The sequence below is a fragment of the Corvus kubaryi genome, unplaced genomic scaffold, assembly GCF_017639235.1.
Source record: "Corvus kubaryi isolate FWS band 111438036 unplaced genomic scaffold, C.kubaryi_AGA036_p1.0 37322, whole genome shotgun sequence".
In the NCBI taxonomy this organism is placed as follows: Eukaryota; Metazoa; Chordata; class Aves; order Passeriformes; family Corvidae; genus Corvus; species Corvus kubaryi.
In genome coordinates, this window is record NW_024581101.1 from 937,303 (window position 1) to 954,909 (window position 17,607).

Consider the following 17,607-nt stretch of genomic DNA (forward strand, 5'->3'; position numbering starts at 1 on the left):
CTGCAAGAAGCTTGCTGCTAAAAATACACCAACATCCTTTCATTTTAAGTGCATTCACTTCAGCAGTCAGTTTGGATTGTGGAGATTCCTGGCAGATTCTTGAGGGAAAGGCGCTAATGGGTTTGGTGATGTTGACAGAACGTGGGTTTCCAGAGCCCTACTGCAGTTTTGTTTCTCTTTTTTTTTGCTTGTTTGTTTATGTCTGTCAAAGCAAATGCTCATCTAATGCCTTGATGTTCATACCTCGAGCCACTGAGTGTGCAGTTTTCTGGAGAAGAACACTCTCATATTTTTACTGTAAATCATATTTTGCTATTGAAAATTTTATTGCTAGGGGTTTTTTTTTAACTGGAAACATGCATTTAAGTTCCATTACAGGGCACCTGTTACTTAGCCTTTTTCCTCACAATGAGGAGACACCCATAGCTGTAATCGTGGTTGTGCTCTTGCTTAAATTATTTCTTTGCAGTCTCTGCTGTTTTGAAGACCAGCATGGTCGCTTTGCCTGCATGTAATTCCAGATTATATTGTCAGCATGGTCATACAGCTTTGCAGATTTCCAAGAGCTGATGTGCATTAGCTACAGCTCATTATCCAAAGTAAACAGCTCATTAGCGTTCAGAGGAGAGCTTCTACAGAAGACAAAAATACACCCAAAAGTGAGAGTACGCCATTACTCGGCTTTAGTTGAGACATTGCAAGTGTTGCCTGCCTGTGTTCATTCCTCCAACTCTCCTTTTTGGAGGATGCACTTGTTCTCCAGACTCCTTTCACTGAGGTCGTTATCTGTAAATGGCTCCTGCTGACTGTGTGGCGATGGTTTCCCAATCCTCACAAGCTCCTGTGGGGCAGTAACAAGTGAGTGATGGGCTGCTGGCAGCAGTGAACTTCACTCTCCTTCAGTGGTTTCCGTCTTAATTTAATTTCCTCAGGCAGCACATTATGCCTGCAGGAAAGGGACTCCAGCACTATTAACTTTGGCTCTTTCTCCTCCACTTCTAGTGGGAGATGGTGCCTTCCCTACACTGCAGTGAGCAGGTGAGTGCCCTGTTTCCCAGGGACACAGGAGGGAACCTGTTTTCCACGGCCACTTGGCCCCTCTCTCTGCACACAGCTGGCAGGAGGGTCAATACCAGGATTGCTCAGGCCTGCATGCTTTGTAGGGCAGTGTGTTCCCTTCTTTTCTCTGCCCAGAGGGGCTTATGCAAGGCCAGAGGGCAAAGCACCTGAGCTGCTCCGACTCAACAACTCAAATGCCCACCTGGCAGAGAAAATGATTCAAGGTTTTGGGGGTTTTTAAGGCCTCCTGTACAAGGGGTTTTTTTAAGACCTGATCCTTAAATTTGATGTTGCCCTGAGTGTAAGTCTGAAGTGTGAGATTCACACTCCTGACAAAGGAAAGGGGCAATGGAACTTTGCATTTATAAGGGAAGCTGTTACAAGGAAAGTGAGGTATCTTAAATGTACATTGACAAATGAGGACTAAAATACAATGATTTATTGCCAAACCTATTTGGCAGCCTCTTTCCAGTTTAGGCTTGTTGGTTATCAGATACTTGTACGTAGGAGGAAAGATGAAATAACTTATGATGGGATTTGACAGCTCTTAATTAGCTGATTTCAGGATTTCTCTGCTTTTTTTGTTGAAGGCACAGTTCTGTGCATGCGCTTCTCTTGGAGCTGCTGCAAATATCCCTGTGGAGCTGTTTCAAGAGCAGTGACTCTTCCCATCTCGCAGCAACGCTCCACTGTCTTCCTGGGGCATGTCTTGAGACATGTCAGCAGCAGCAACTCAGCTTTTCCCTTTGCAGAGACTGATTTGTTTCCAGGTGGTGGCTGTGTGAGGGTGCCAGACCTGCTCTCTGGGGCTCCATCATCAGCTGTGATCCCTGGTGCAATTAACTGATTCCCTGAGAGCCCTGTCTGTCCCTGGAGCTCTGGAACGGTGCCCTGGGTCTACTGAAGTTTCAAGCACACTGTGATTCACTCCTCTAGAGAAACACGATCATCTCAGGATTTTCTGATCCAGACAAGTGCAAACACCTAGAGAAGATCATGTACCAAGCCTACAGCGACAGGGAGTGACGCTCCCCAAAGTGATCTCGGCAGCATTCCCACTTCCTGCTGCCAGCACAGCTCGTCTGAGCTATCGGTGCCATAGCAAGTGCTGGGTAAACACCAGGATTGTTTCTACTGGATGATCTCAAAGCCCTCCCAACTGTCTGCTGAAAATATTTGCCCATTGCAAGGAAATGACTGTTTGTTTGTGTTAGGAGTCAGGAACGGGAAATGACGTACACACTTAACTGTTTTTCCTGGTGTTTCTAAGAGGTATATTCACTGTCTCGGGTCTTATTTCCAAAGGCATCCAGTGTTTCCTGCAACTCTAGTATGTAAGTACTAGAGGTATGTGCATGCACATAAATATATATAAAATCAGGAAATACCTCACAAATCTTGTGTATCCACCTGGTAAAATTTTACTGATGCCCTGCTATGACTATGCTGTAACATAATTTGATACATTCTCCCTCACTGCTGAACTGAAACTGTCCTCAGGTCTTGTTTTCCCAACTGGGATAAACCTGTGATTCTGCAGTGTGCTGCAATCTCCCTGAAGGAGAAAGCAGTCAGAATTCACACTTGTCATCCTTATTTCACCCAAGTACCAGTTTTATCTGCATCTGCTGAGTTATTCTGTGCATTTAATCTTTTTCTGTGTATTGCTCCTCGCTTGCCTTGACAAAGAAGTGGTCTACTGTTTTTAGTCTTTTTGGTTGACGGTAAATTTTTGTTCCTGATTTCTTTGGTCAAGGTGTTTTTTTAAACCAATCATTTCTCTTCAGATTCCTTGAAAACGACTGCTGGCATCTGTGTCCTGGGATCTGCCTTCTCCACACATGTGCTGTCCTGCAGGACTGAGGCAGTTCCAAGTGTCAGACCTGGTTACAGTGACTCTGAATTCCTACAGGTGAGATTGTCACTTCTGTACTTCTGCAACTGTCCAGGAAAACATGATCCCGGTCCATGACTGGAACACCAGGATATAGGGGGAAAAAAGGGTTCGTGTTGGGCTTTTTTAATCAGCTTGGGCACACCAAAATGTTTAGCCAGGCTGTTGGGTGCTAAGATAAGGTACGACATGGTGCTTTTATCTCCCCAACTTCTGTTCCATTCCCTCACCTTTCCCCATGCAGCAACAGGTTAAACCACCTCGTGAAAATCAGAATTCAGTGTAGGTACTTCACAGAACTGTGAAGCTACAGGAACAGAGTCCTGCAGTGGCAGGAAAACACTGACCCAGCCACAAGCTCAGTGTTGGAGGGAAGTGCTGTGCCTGCAGCATGCTCTGGCACATGGCCTTCTAAACCAGCTGGGAACCTTTTTTGGTTTTTTCTTAATGACTGTTAATGTTTGACTTTATCATCTGATGCTGATAGATGACACAATCCTTGTTCTTCCAAGAATCAAACTGAAGTAGCATTATATAAGAAAAATTGTAGTGGTTAACAACTTTTTTCAACTTCTCTTTCTCTCTTTTTTTTTTTTTTAAGAAACTGTTTTTTGCGCAGTTTCTTTGTATTTCCATGATTAAGCAGAAAAGTGACCCGTAACATGCAGGGGGAAAGAAGGTCTGATTTCCAAACTTTTTTATTCATATCAGAGCATACTCTATAGACTTCTTACAAAGATTTGTCTGTATGAACCCAACACCATAATAGCTGCCCCTTTTAGAATTAACATCTTGACAATGAAATGTTAAATGAAGGGAAATGCTTGTTGGATGAAACAAGATTAATGTTCACCTCAAATATGAAACTGGCATTTAAGCAGAAGTTTCTGATAGAAAAGAAGTCCCTGTGGTAGCTGTGGGGGGAGAGATGTAGAGAAATGCCTTTGCTATTACACTTAGTTTGGTCTCTAAAATAGAAAAAAAGGTGAATTTTGTATTTGTATGAGCTTGTGTTAATGCCATTTCCATGCATCCCTAAGAAATGAAGGGGTCTGATTACAGAATTTGATTTATTGTCTACAATTGTGGTACAAAATGGCCGTTGCAAAAAATTATTTCCCCAGGTAAGAAAATGAGCACTCGGTATATTGGTAATGATGAAGTAAGAAATTTGAGAATTACTTCTTCACCTAAAATTCATGGTTTATTTCATAGTTTCACTGATGGAATTTTTCATTTTCTTCAATGATCAGTCACGACTCTCACCTCTCTGGTATGTATATACAGAAGTGTTATGTGCCAGCCTTGGCAGGTACAACCACAAACCAAATGAGCGTTTTTACAGAAGACAGTTTGCTTTTATAGTGATCACGCACTGATGTGAACATAGACTAAAAATAACAAATGTTGTTTTAATAAGGATTTTTTACAGTAGGCATAGATATAAAAGTTTTTTCAAATTATTTTCACAGGTATCACTGAACATTTCATAGCTGTCTGTTACAGAAGCACCGCAAAGTGCTTTGAGTCTTTCATTTATTATACACAGTTAAAATATATTACACTTCTGAAGGTATCTTAAATCACTGAACAGTTTTGCTAGCATCTTAATGAGCCAAATGGGAGTAAAAGGCAGTCCACATTCATTATGTGAATATACAGTAAGGTGTTAGACATCCTATGAACTCATTGCTCATGTTCTCAAAATAACCATGGTGATGAGACCTGAAAGACAAGAATTAAGAACTAAGCACTTTGATTTCACGCAAAATAAAACATTTAAAATAAAGAGTTTACTCTGCCACAGGCCAGAAAATATAGTAAAAGTGCATAAATACATGCAGAAAGCATCTATATATACACTTAAATATTAGAAGTATGGCTCCAAATTTTGATGTAGTCAAAAAATCAACGCTGAAGTGTGGTGCATGTAATAACTGAATGTCAATGAAGATATAAATACTCCAAACAATTACTGATCTCTTTACTGGAAAATCTTAACACTGAACTTTGGACTTGGGTAAGTGTAACACTAGCACCTAAACCCCATTTTTCTTGGGGGCCAGTTATGGGCAGTGTCATTCGAATGCTGAATCATCAGTAAGGCAGATTAGTTGAAGGCTCCAAGGCTTTTTTCAGCTCTGTGCATAGTAACTGATCAAAGACCAGTTTTACACAAAGATGTTAAGCTTCCTTGTCAGTCTGCAGAGGGAGCTTTCAACAGACTCTTTGTTGTGACCTTTAAAGAGGGAAGAAAAAAAGAACTGCTCTGATAGAGGTTAAAAACAATTAAAACCAGATGAAAACAGGAAATAGGGGCTAATAAACTTACTCATGACACACTGCAAAGTTAATTTTAATTATGTGCTGATACAGGAAAAAAACCCCAAATCTGCAGTTCTTAGCCATGGGTTATATTGCACAAGGTAAGGGAAGAACATAAGGGGTCCCTGAATTCCAGCCTTATGTAACATCAAAATAACAATTTATCAGTTCTTGGGCTATCTCACTTTCTTGCAGGCTCAGATGATGTCACTGTAACAGCCTTTCAGTTCAGAGAGCTCGGCTAAAGCCTACAGATCTCACCATGGATAAAGACATTTCTGAGACTATTTTATCTCCTGCCACTCCATACTGATGGAACTTGGCTACTTTATGAAGATGGTGAAGGCAGAAGCATGACAGAACAGAGCTGCAACATTGCCTTCCATTAGATCAGCAATTTATCCCTTAACAAGGAACTACAGCTCAGCTATTTATTTAGGTCTGTATTGGTTCAGACAACCAGTGCTCCCACAGCTGCTGGATCCTTAGCTTGGATCAATTCCATCATCACAGACGAAGAGCAGAGGCTTCTGGAGAACAGCCTGTACCACTTGTACAGGGACTTCCAGACAATAAAGGGTTTAACTCATTTCTGTTAATCAAATACTTCTCAAATATCATATAGTCCTGTCAGTGTGATATAACAACCCTTGCCAATTGGATTTGCTCCACAATCCAGTTGTACTTCCTTGTGGAAGAAAGTGGTTTCAACTTCTCAAGAGCAATTGACTTTCTACATGAGCAAGAGTTGCACACAAAAGAATCTGTCCATGAACACTAAAAATGCTGCCAGCAAAGAAGTCAAAACCTGTCAAAACTTCATAGGCAATCAAGAAACAGGTTCAGTTGCTGCAAATGTATAAAGTCAAAGGGCTTAAAACTGTAGCTGGCACAAGCAGAACTTGGAGTCAATTTCAAAAGCAGAGATAAAAACAAAGTGAGAATTACTGCAAGGTCCGATCTGAGAATCCATCAGCATCAGTTTGGGCAAAGAGCCACAAGTGAGATTTCAAGCCACTTCAGCAGATGGACCTTTGTGAGTCAGCAGTATGCATGAACCAACAAGAACTTGCACTTTTCCCCATGACTACCTCACCTCTAGCTATCAGTTTGAAGCTGCCTAGCTCTTTTCCTTTAAATCCTCATTTCTGCCAGGTAGTGAGACAGGAGAATTGAGTTTAGTGTGACTGTTCTTCAAATCTGAAATAGTTATAGAGAAACAGTCATAACAAATGAAATGTGCAACTCATCTATGCTGGCTAATGCGGGAGCAAGTTACAAATCAGGAAGAACTGTGGATGGTAGTGGTCTCAGGGTTTACAACAACTTACTGCTACATGTATCAGGTGCGTATTAAACAGGTACTGAGAATGAAGCCTTAAAAAACAGCTCATGGGGCTGGAGGGAGAAACACAGTAACACATTCTACATTCTGCAATAGAGTAACTATTGCAATGCAAGAGTAAGAAACAGCACATTCTATTCAGGTTTGTTGGCAGATGACTGTTGTTGGCCCATCATCAAATAAAGCTGAAATTAGCATGTAGGGGCCTGTGTGCAATAGGTATCAACTCAAATCTGGTCTAAAACACAATAACTAATTTACCCTGCTATCACCACGGCTGCAAATTAAGATCTAAGCCAAGATGCAAAACAAAATGTAATGTGGTGTTTTGTCTCCATCCAGTTTCCTGAGGCCACTGGCAAAGACAGGCAAAGTTTTCCAAACTCATAGATGTTGCAGGAAAATGTTTATAAAATCCAAAGTGCTTACCTAAAACATAAGCAGCTACTAACTTCTGATTCACACTTAAGTGGAGGTAGAGAGGCACCAGGGATTCCATTTCCCCCAATGTAGGTAGCATTAGTGCTGCGACACACACTACTCCAAGGAAGACTGTGAGTAAACTCGGTCCCGACGAGGCAGTTCTGTTTTCTGAAAAAGCAAGACAGCACCACCTGTAAGGAATATCTGAATAATATAAACATTAAATATTCTGCAAGAATGTCTGCAGTACATGGGAGCTGAAATATCCTCAGATCTTCCTTTTTGCTCTGGAGTTTGCAGGGGGTGGAAGACAACTCTTAAACCCACCCTTCTAAACCTTCTGCATTCTGCGGTGGAGGAGGCTGCTCCCTGTTCTGATGCTAGAACTTGTTTTCACATGACTTCCCAAACCCCTCCCTTCTGGAGGAACAGAGCCTGCCAGGCCCAGTTGCTATATATACACACTCAGGACATCTGGATGTCTCAGCAATGCTTGAGGTTTCCCTGTGCATCCTGATTCCATTCCTTGATATGTTCCTTCAGTGATCAGTAATCAATCAGTTAAGAGCACCCAAAAGACCTGCACAGGCAGGTAACTGCTCACACCTCCTGAGTAAAACCCGCCTGCAGCAGAAGCACAGGTTCTTGGGCCAGATGAGCTCCCCTTCATTCTTTACAGGATTCAAGGGCTACACCTGAGCCAGAGTCTGTTTAGATGCCACAAATTAGTAAAATTTAAATCTTACTCTAAAAACTTTGAGAGTGAGCCACTCTGACAGTTCAGGATTACTAGAATAGGGAAATGCAACCCATAGACAATAAAGACTTCCTCATAGTCTTTATTGCCCTGCACTTTAACAGCTGGAACCTACTCAAAGGCCTACTGTGTCATCTTTGAAAAGAGCTGTTTACATGTTAGCTGAATACCTCTAACCAAATCCTTAAGGCCCATTGGAAAATAGCCAATGTTTTTATCAACTTCTCCTATCCTGAGTGACTAGCAATATGTGCTCTATTTTAATTCCAAAAATCTCTTATTTCCAGGTTGTAGGTTACATGCAAATACTGCAGTTTCTTTGTTTACTGCTTTTCTGTAAGTAAGCGATATAATGTAGTCAACAAGGTTTTTAAGCAGAGAAATAGCATTTGGATTAAGACCAGTATCAGATTGTTCAGAATGGCTCAAACCTCTTTCCTGGAACAACTATCACAGGAACATTTTGTTCTGTGAGCCCGGAGACCTTTGTAGGTTTGCTTTAACTGTGTATCCTACTAATATCTGTTATGAGGTTTCTTTTAATAAGAAGTGTTTCACCAGCCAACAAACTCAGTATAAATAGTGAAACAGATTCATTTTAACAACATGAACACTCTCAAGGAGCTTCATCTGTTTTCTGGAATTGATTTTTGTTGTCCTGCAAAATATAACAGTGACAAGAACATTTCAGTATAAATCAGTAAAAGTAACAAGAATGTAGACGATCAAGAATCAGTTTAGATTCATTTCAGGTACAACTTGACACTTTTTATCCTACCCCTTCAATTTAACTGTCTGGCCCAGGTTTTCAAGACTCTTGATTCACTTCCTCACGTATGAAACACGCAGTTTTCAGCCACCAACTGTGCTTTTCTGTTCTTGTGGGACAGACAAAGGAATGGGCGGAGAACAAGGAGCACTTTAGAAGATGTTCTGGCAATATTTCCTGCTCATCAGGAAATGGGGGATTAAGGGTTTGGAACAAACTCAGAAGGGGCATATGCTTTTAAAGAGCTCAAGGGAAAGAACAACTACCATCCTTTCACAGATAAATTCCCATTGTCTGTGTGAGAACTCCTGGTCCAGAGGAACAGTGGATGCACTCTCCAACGTATGACATGCAAATACAGGGCAGCAAAAGGTCTTTCTTGATTGATCAAGACAGCATAAACAGCATAGCCACAGTTTGGGTTCTTGTGTACTGTCATCTTCAAGTGATAAAGACAGCAGTCTTACAGGTACATAAAAAGAATTATTTTAAAACTTATTTCTGTTTATATTTTAAAAATATTTTAAGTCTAGTCTTTCTAGTCACTAGAGCTATTCAAAACTGATTCAGAACACAGGAGGGGTAAAAGATTTCAGCTACCTGGTTGACATAAAGTCTGCTCAAAAAAGACACTTTCAGTCAGGTGTTCTTTTATTCGTTTTTCCTCCTCTTCCTTTTGCTGTTGCTGTTCCTTTGCAGATGGAAGCAGAGTAGCAATAATCTCCTTTTTCCCTAATGCTTTCCTCTGGCTCTGCTCAGACACTTGGAGACGGAATTTATCTATGACACCATAGTAAGAAGCCCGAACATCTCTGTGACGAATCACACTGCAGAGAAAAACAACATTTTCAAACAGATGAACTACTAAGAAGCATGTCCATTGTGGAATTATATCCTATATCACAAAGTTTGCCCTCTGTCCTCCTCCTCCAGATAAACTGGAATAATCCAGACCTCCATTACCTCCTCCATCACTCAATGTTCTTGAAGATTTGATCTTACCTCCTCTCTCCCCCATCTCCTCTCAAGCCCATCTTTGCCTCAGTCTGAGGCCAAGCTGCCAACTGATGAAGCAACAATTATCTGAAAGATGCCTCTTCCTCCTGTATCAAAGTTGTTTGATGCTGGCCAGTGATTTTAAAAGGTATGAGGGGACTAGAGTGAACAGGGAAAGGAGTTGGACAGGTGTTTGGCAAGAAAAAGTCCAGCTTCTTGAGGAAACCAGGCTTAAAGCTTTAAAATTCTTCCTCAGAAGAAAAATTCATTCACTCTATGGACAAGAGTCAGACAGGGATTTTCAAAATCAGAAACCCACCACTGAGAGCATGTTTGAAACCTATAAAAAGCACAGCTTTAAAATAGTACTGATCAACAACAAAACAAGATCTCTGAGCAGTGCTGTGCTCAATTGCCTCCACTCTGCATTCATGATTCATCATGAGAATACGTATCTAGCATTGAAAAGCTACAACACTTAGGTTTTGAAGTGTATCAGCTCTTACGGTAAATAAGGACTTTAACTATTTTTCCAAATGTTTTTTCGTGAAAGGTTACTTTGAGTTTCTAAGATAACAGCAGCTAATCTGAAAAATATACGTACAAATAAGAAGGTTGCCATCTCAGGGGGGGAAAAAAATGACTGTACCCTTAGTAACACAGGATAGTAGTCTTAAAATTGCTTCAAGAAACTGACCTTTGTGATAATATATACATCAAAATGCTGCAAGAAATGGATTTTTGTTTTTCAGTCTTCATTTAAAGGAACTATATCACATCAAGATATCTACAAGCATTAGCACGTAGCCAGTGCTTGCAACTGGTATCTAGTTTGAATAGACTATTCAACACAGAAACAGAGACCAAGTCATCCCCTCAGCAAGAGGGCTGCAGTGATGTTTTACGTCACTTCAGAGGCAAAGGAGTGTGCCTATGACAGGCTTTCAGCAAGTAGAGTGTTGACTGGGCAGCTGCCTTCACTAAAACAAAAAGCCTTTTCCCCCCACAACCTTAATTCATACAGCTCTCAGCATATCAGCACAGCAGATCAGCTCAAATTTCTTCCTTTAACACTTCCTTTTAAACTGGTGTTCCTACTCCTAGTACCATGGTACTAACCACCAACCTAAACAGAATCTTTACATAACACTGTGCTAGGAGAACATGTATCTGCTGCCAAGCAAGGAGATATTTTCTGCAGACCCTGATAAACAGATACATTCTCCTGTTTCTTTTTAGAGATCATTGCATAATTGGAAGCTCTGTAGAATATCTGTTTATCTGGCAACTGGCCACACTTGCATAGTACTGCTCATATCCTAGCAGTAAACAGTGTCCTTAATCAGCAACCACTGGAAAGGGATGGGGGGTTTTGCTGCACAGAAAAATCCCCTTGGAACATGTGTATGTCTTATTTTCCTTTATTTAATAAAACCCATTTGTTTAACCAAATGAATCAAGCTTGTGTAAATGTCTGCTGAAGACTGGAATAGCTCACTGATACACTGGTATATTCTGAGCTGTTTCGTTCCATTTTTAGCATTGTTGCCCCTGCTCACTGAAACTTTCATAGAAACTAGTTCCATGTTTTAAATTAGTTTTTTTTTCTAGTTCCATGTTTTAAACTTCCTTTCTATTTGGTGAGTTCTTGGAATTTTTCAAATTGCACCTGAAGAAAGCAGTCTACAGGAATAAAGAGCCATTCCCCAAGCACACTTATTATTTATCAGACAAAAGGTTTCTGTATATGGCCATTTGTTAGCCAGAGATTCCAGGTAGTGTTTTGCAGTTTGAAAAATGTCTATTCAAAAAGTTCAGTCTGCTCTTATAGGTACTTCAGACTTTCTTCAGCTGTATCTGTACATCAGCACAGAAATAATGTGGCAAATAGAACATAAAGAGAGTTGGTCTATTTTAGCTTATACACCTACTCTTCTTCAGCTTTCAGCAGCCTACAGACCCTGTACATTACTGTGGTCACTTAAGCAGCCTCCTTCTGTTCTGAGTTACTGGGTTGACACCTGACAGGAGAGACAAGGGGAAGACACAGAGATCTGAGAATGAGAGGGGTGGTCAGGGTGAAAGGTAGGCAAAACTACCTTTATTAACATGGCCCAGGAACATGTGCTCAGTAGAACTGCATACATTTCCATTTTGCCAATCTGCAAACAAGTATTTCTCACAAACAAATCCCAGCCCTGGGGGTTTTGCTTTTCTTGTTATTTCTAACAAAAAGGTGCTCTGAGGAGTCTCATATTACTCTCATTCCTGGTTTACAAACTACCTTACAAGATGCATTTACTGGCATTTTATACTCAAAGACAAAATTAAAGAAGGACGTATCTCCAGTATCGTAATACCTCTGCTCTAGAGGGAAAGAATAGCAAAAATCAGAGCCACAAGTATACATGAGATTATGAAAACATATCTTTATCCAACTTGTATTTTACAACATGCATGCTGTCGTTTACAACCTCTTAAAGAAAGAAAGAAATTAAGATAATAAAATGTTGTATATTAGGAAAAAACCCAACCAACTTCTACTTACATATCAACACAGCACTGAGGCTTCACTGCACCAGTAGCATCCACCACCGCATATTTATTTGGAGTAGTACAAAGAACTGCAAGGAAAAGGACAGGAGTGGTAACAAATAATTAATTAATACATCACCAGCTTCATTAACAGATACATGTAGAGACACGACTTTGTTTTTGTCACAGATACGATTTGTTACATGAATTATAATTGGAGATCACCAACTAGCCCTTAAATAGAACTTAACCTAAGAAACCCACCTTTGAATTTTAAGGCAAACTCATAGGGGTTATATAGAGTCAACACCTGCTTGTGTGTTGACTGGTCATCTGCATAAAATATAAGTTCTGTAGGAAAAACAAAAACAGGAAGATTTCCTTCCACTAACTCTGGCTGTCTTTTTTGTTGCTGCATTGGCACTGAATCCTCCTTGCTGCTTCTTGTGTTCTTATGATTTTGTATCCTCAGAGACTTCAGTTTTTGAATCGTTTAAGAATTCCAAAGCATTTTGGCAATTCTAAAGGAAAAAATGGGAAAAAAAGAGAAAAGGCAAGAAGATTATTTCCATAAGTCTGTACTAAACTGAGGCAGTTAACAAAGGTGTAAAAATATAAAACGTGATGCTTGATTATGAATCTACCTCTACTCATGTTCCTTCAAAAATACTGAGAAAGAAAAAATATTTGCACTGGGTTTCCATCTATTTAACAAACTGTTGTAAATGAATGGATAAGCACCTCTCCAGTGTATCGTGGCAGCATTTGGGGGCCCAGTCCATGACTAGGGCTGCTTATGCTGGGTCTCTGCAACACAAACCAAATGACAGCAAAAAGAAATCCCATCCTTGCCTCAGGACACCAACACCTGAGAAACACTAGGGCAGAAATGAGGAAACACAATGACACTGAGGCAGCAGGAGTCACTGTTTAGGCAGGAACCTTTCCGTAGGGATGACCTCCCCGGAGGAGGTATAACAAGTTAGGAATCTCCTCAACTAGGCACCCAGGTATGTCAAATCCCAGGGATTCAGAACAAAGGAATGGGGAACACCTCTATGTCTTGTTCAAACTAAACTCCCTGTTCCAGCTGCATAGTTACAGGCAATGAATGGAAAAATGACTGGGATGAGTAACACCAGATTTGGGATTTACTATTTTATGAAGAGACTACAGGTTTTCTATCACCACTGCCTCTAACCAAAGTATGATCCCCCCCACAGTTCTATTTTGAGTGACATTCCAGAATTAAACCAGAACCCATGACCCAACCAAGAAACAATCCCAAATATAATTCATAAAATAGAATTAAGGCCAGACTCCTCAGCACACATACCATTGACTTTACACATGACAGAGAGAACAAAGTCTTCTCCTCCCCCAAAAACTTCATATTTCACTGCAGCTTCTATAGGTTAATTATCAAACTGAAGGCATCCTTTGAGGTCTAACTTTATAGTAAAAAACATTAAAAGAACAAAAAGTTCCTGCTGACTCATTAGACGTCATTTCCACTTCCCATAAAGCTTTTTAAAACAAGGTACATTTCACCTATTCTCCAGCGCAATACACTGGTTTAGTTGCACCTTAAAGAATTTAGTTTCTGAAATTTCTAGCAGCAAATAGCCCAAACATTATGAACAATCAAAAACAAATGCTTGTTTCTGCATTCTAAACATCATGATGATCACATTTCCAAGCACCAGATACATATTCCATACTTGAAACATGACACACATTCACGTGTTTACTAAAGTATATCTGTCATACCATCAGATTTACAGGTTCTGATTCTTATTCACATACAAAGCTTTTAAATTTATTTATTTAGTTATTAAAATAGCAAATTATCCCTGTAGAATCTAAATTCATGGGTCTCACTGGAATGTCTTTCCCCATGATCCAGTTTCTTTTCAGAGTACAGGCTTGTTTCCACTTCACTGAAATGCTACTAATAATATTCCGAAAACAAATCCCCAATGATAGTGTTCCAAGCTGATGTTCTGTTACCTTATTAAGAAGAGCCTAGAAAAAGAAATGGCTCTGTAAGTGGCAATTTGGGTTCTGAGTGCTTCTTGGAATTATGGTGAATCCCTTTTGTTTCAGAAGAATCAACAAACTCTGGAATGACTTTGTACAGCAAGTATAAGTATTATTTCTTGAACAACTTCATGTACTATTGCAAAGTGAGTTTCATTGTTCCATTCAAACATATTAAGACTATATGAAAAGCTAATGTGGAAGAACTGCTGGCTCGTAGGAATACAAAATAACTTTTGATGCTTGTCACAGGCAGAAGATTAAGAATTATTTATTTAAATTTCTTTTACCAAAGTTAGCTCAATGCAGTATGCAGTAAGAATATGTTGGAATCTTTGGTTCTCATACCTATCTACACTGTGCACGTCACGTGTAACAGAAATACAGGCAAACTTTGACATTAACAAAAGGGATTTTTAAAATAAATGTTTTAAGCTACCATAAAACCAACAGCGAGCTACTGCTACACAACTTAACTGACTATATTTAATAAAATTTTCAAGTATTATTTATAATAATCAGTATTATTTTGATGCTTTAGGTTTTTTTGAAACACTGCACATGTTCCATTCCAATTCCTGGCTTCATACCACATCTCCAGTTTCTTCAGCTCAGTCCATGGCAAGTGTTCGGTGTCCAAAACCCCACAATTCTCAGTATCAGTGGAGGTATGCATCACTACGCCTACCAACAGGCTCATTTTTGTTACACATCTGTGGAAAACAGTGTGCAAACCTCCCAGGATTCCACAACCTGCATGTGTAAAGCCACCAATCTTAAAAAAGTATATCCCATTATTGCTTCCTTTTCCTATTTAACTTGGCTGGATGAGGAGCCACCGCCCAAACTGGCAAAAGTAATGTCTGGCAAACCCAGGCCTATAGTAGACACATGTACTGACACAGCAGTGTCATTCAGGGGATAAATTTCTGGATTCCTAAGCAAGCAACCAGTATCCTTTTTGAGACAACAATTTTAGCTTAGAAGTCACCTTGCTGGGACATCTCACCAAGTGACAGTAGCAAAAGCACTTTTCCCAAAGACTGATTGATAAACCACATATACGCTAGGGAAATGTGATGGTTTAGTGTTGATAGTCTTGATAACAGCCCACCTTTCCCATCAATGAGAAACCACCAACACTTCTACAGATAAAGTTTGTATCACCAGAACTACTCTGCCCAGATTAACCCCACAGCAGCTCTAATGGTGAGAATAAGGTCACGTACCCCAGACAGTACATGAACAGAAGCTTGGCTGCCACTCTTCTGCACCTCCACTACAACACAACCACTACATTTTGTGGTCAATAGTCACCACGATTACTTGCAGCACATAAAGGTAAGCATAAGAAAATCTGTCCCAACCCAGGATCTGTGGTGTCAGGCCTGTGATTTGCACTGCATAGATGGGCTGATCCCAGCAGCACCAATAAAATTCCCGCAGGAGCAGGGATCTGTCAGAGGTAACACTCGCTAGGGCCAGCGTGTAATACCTGAACAATGCCAGCTCATTTCCCAGTGCTCTTTGAAGTCCTGACAAACAATTGTCACTGATATTTTTTCAGCACAATAAGGACCTTTCCTCCCTGAAGTTACTAAATATATACTGCTGGTGTCACAATAGCACAGCTCTGCCAGTGTTTCCTTTGAAATCCCTTTCTTCATAAATTTAACTTGACAGAGAAAAACACGAAGTGAAACGTAACTTCTCTCCAGGGTCAGAAATAACATCAATTGTGATTTGTTTTTACTTAACAAGTGTCTGCTGAATAAATAAATCAACTGAGGAACTTTTTTGTTCCCATTTTAACTTCCAACAACCTCATCACCATGGCTTCCCAGTGCATTTGTTGGTTGTTTTTCTTCATAACAACTGCAAATAACTACAGAATGTCATCGGGTAAACACTTCATTCAGAAGAAAACCTCTTTACAGTCATGTCTTCACAGTGCTGTTTTAAAAGTTGCCTAATTACAGTGTAATCTACTTTTGTTACATCTCATGATCTACCCCTTAAATCTACACAAGTCTTTCTACACTATATACTCAGTAAAACTGATGCCTTTTGAGTGCATATTTACAAAATAAACTACAAAGTCTTCTTCAAAATTCCCTCCCATGCCAAGCTGAGCAATCACTTTAAGCTACATGCAAATGCAGCACAGGATCTAAAGCACTCCACAAACATTTTGTTTCTCCAAAATGTTTTGAAGGCCTCAACTCGCACTTATGCAAACCAGTGTTTAAACTACCTGCAATTATTTGGGAGCGTCACCCAATGAGAGCACAGAGCCAGTAACCAGGATGGCTGGATTCCATTATTGCTAACTCTGTCACTGACACTCCATGACCTTGAGCAAGCTGGTTAACCTCACCTCAATTTGCTGATCTATGAAGGTACATACTCTGCAAAGTATTTCAGTAGGTGGACGGTCCTCTTTGAACTGGCAGAACTGCTCTGATACTTTGCAAAACTGCTACTGTTTACCCCTTCACAGGATGATGAGAAATGTCATCAGTAACTGTCTCCAGGATGCTGTAAAATGAAATAGTCTCAGAGCATTAACTACTAGCATGGGTGACCACACGCATAAATCATGCTGATACTGACAGCAAAATTGTCCTAATGGACCACATTATTTTTTTCAATGCTGAAAAGGTGACTAATAAAAGGAAATATTCAAATGCAACTAAGAGGTATGAAAAGCAGTGAAAAATTAAGTAACAGCTGTGCATTGCTTCTGATCCATTCTGCTACAGGCTCACAAGAATCGTAGAGAAGATATTCAAGGGCACGTGTGCTTCAGTCTCTATTTTCTCACTTTCAGTTTGTGTTTAATGCACTAAACTGGCCGATTATTTAAACGTGTACTGTGCTCATTAGAGCTGCGTGGCCCCAAACCGCCTCAGATTAACAGAGGGGAGCACTCTTCCCTGGGAAAGCGACGGGAGGAAAAGCGTTCCGAGCCGTGCCTACTGCCGGCAGGGCACGGCGGTAATTGCACACTCTTAATTGATCCTCTTTGTTCTCCAACGAGGAGCAGCAGCGATACGGGCTGAGGCAGCTGCGCGATAACGGCGCCTCCCGCAGCCGGCCCGGCCTCGCCGCACCGCCCGGCCCGAGCCCCGGCCCCGCACCGCTGCCCCTCGGAGCGACCCCCAGCCCCACAGCCGACCCCGCACTGCTCGGAGCGAGCCCCGGCCCCGCGGGGAAGCGGCGCTAAGCCGGGGCCTCAGAGTGCGGCCGCCGCCCCGCTCCCCATCCCGGCCCCGCCGCGCTCCCGCAGGGCCTGCGGAGGGCAGGGGCGGGAGGCCGGGGCCGCGCGGGCCGGGACAGGCCAGGCCAGGCCGCGGATGTCGCTCCGCTCGCCCGCCCCGTGCCCGCTGTCGCCCCCCGCCCCGACTCACCCGCCCGGGGCCGCTGGTGCGGGCTGGCGCGGCGCCCCTTTGTCCGCCCGTCAC

The 17,607-nt window shown here is 41.3% G+C and overlaps 1 protein-coding gene across 2 annotated transcripts; it reads right to left on the reverse strand.

The window, feature by feature from the left end:
* Window positions 1-4,135: 4,135 nt before the first annotated feature.
* MOSPD1 (motile sperm domain containing 1) lies at window positions 4,136-17,607 on the reverse strand. 2 transcript variants are annotated; one of them, XM_042029158.1, is made up of 6 exons: window positions 17,554-17,607; window positions 12,368-12,624; window positions 12,117-12,192; window positions 9,173-9,399; window positions 7,053-7,214; window positions 4,136-4,678 (listed from the first exon to the last, which is right to left on the reverse strand). In XM_042029158.1, the coding sequence occupies exons 2-6, from the start codon at window positions 12,519-12,521 to the stop codon at window positions 4,647-4,649; spliced, it is 651 nt and encodes a 216-aa protein (XP_041885092.1). In that variant the 5' UTR covers window positions 12,522-12,624; window positions 17,554-17,607; the 3' UTR covers window positions 4,136-4,646. The 2 variants fall into 2 exon arrangements, with proteins under 2 accessions (XP_041885092.1, XP_041885093.1); XM_042029159.1 differs by lacking the exon at window positions 17,554-17,607 and adding an exon at window positions 13,440-13,543.

Excerpts from the sequence above, each read along its gene's own strand:
- MOSPD1 (XM_042029158.1), bottom strand. The coding sequence starts at position 12,521 with ATGCAGCAACAAAAAAGACAGCCAGAGTTAGTGGAAGGAAATCTTCCT. Across the intron at positions 9,400-12,116 it reads CCTCAGTGCTGTGTTGATAT|TGTGATTCGTCACAGAGATG; the intron begins GTAAGTAGAAGT and ends TTTTCTCTGCAG. Across the intron at positions 7,215-9,172 it reads GCAGACTTTATGTCAACCAG|AAAACAGAACTGCCTCGTCG; the intron begins GTAGCTGAAATC and ends TTGCTTTTTCAG.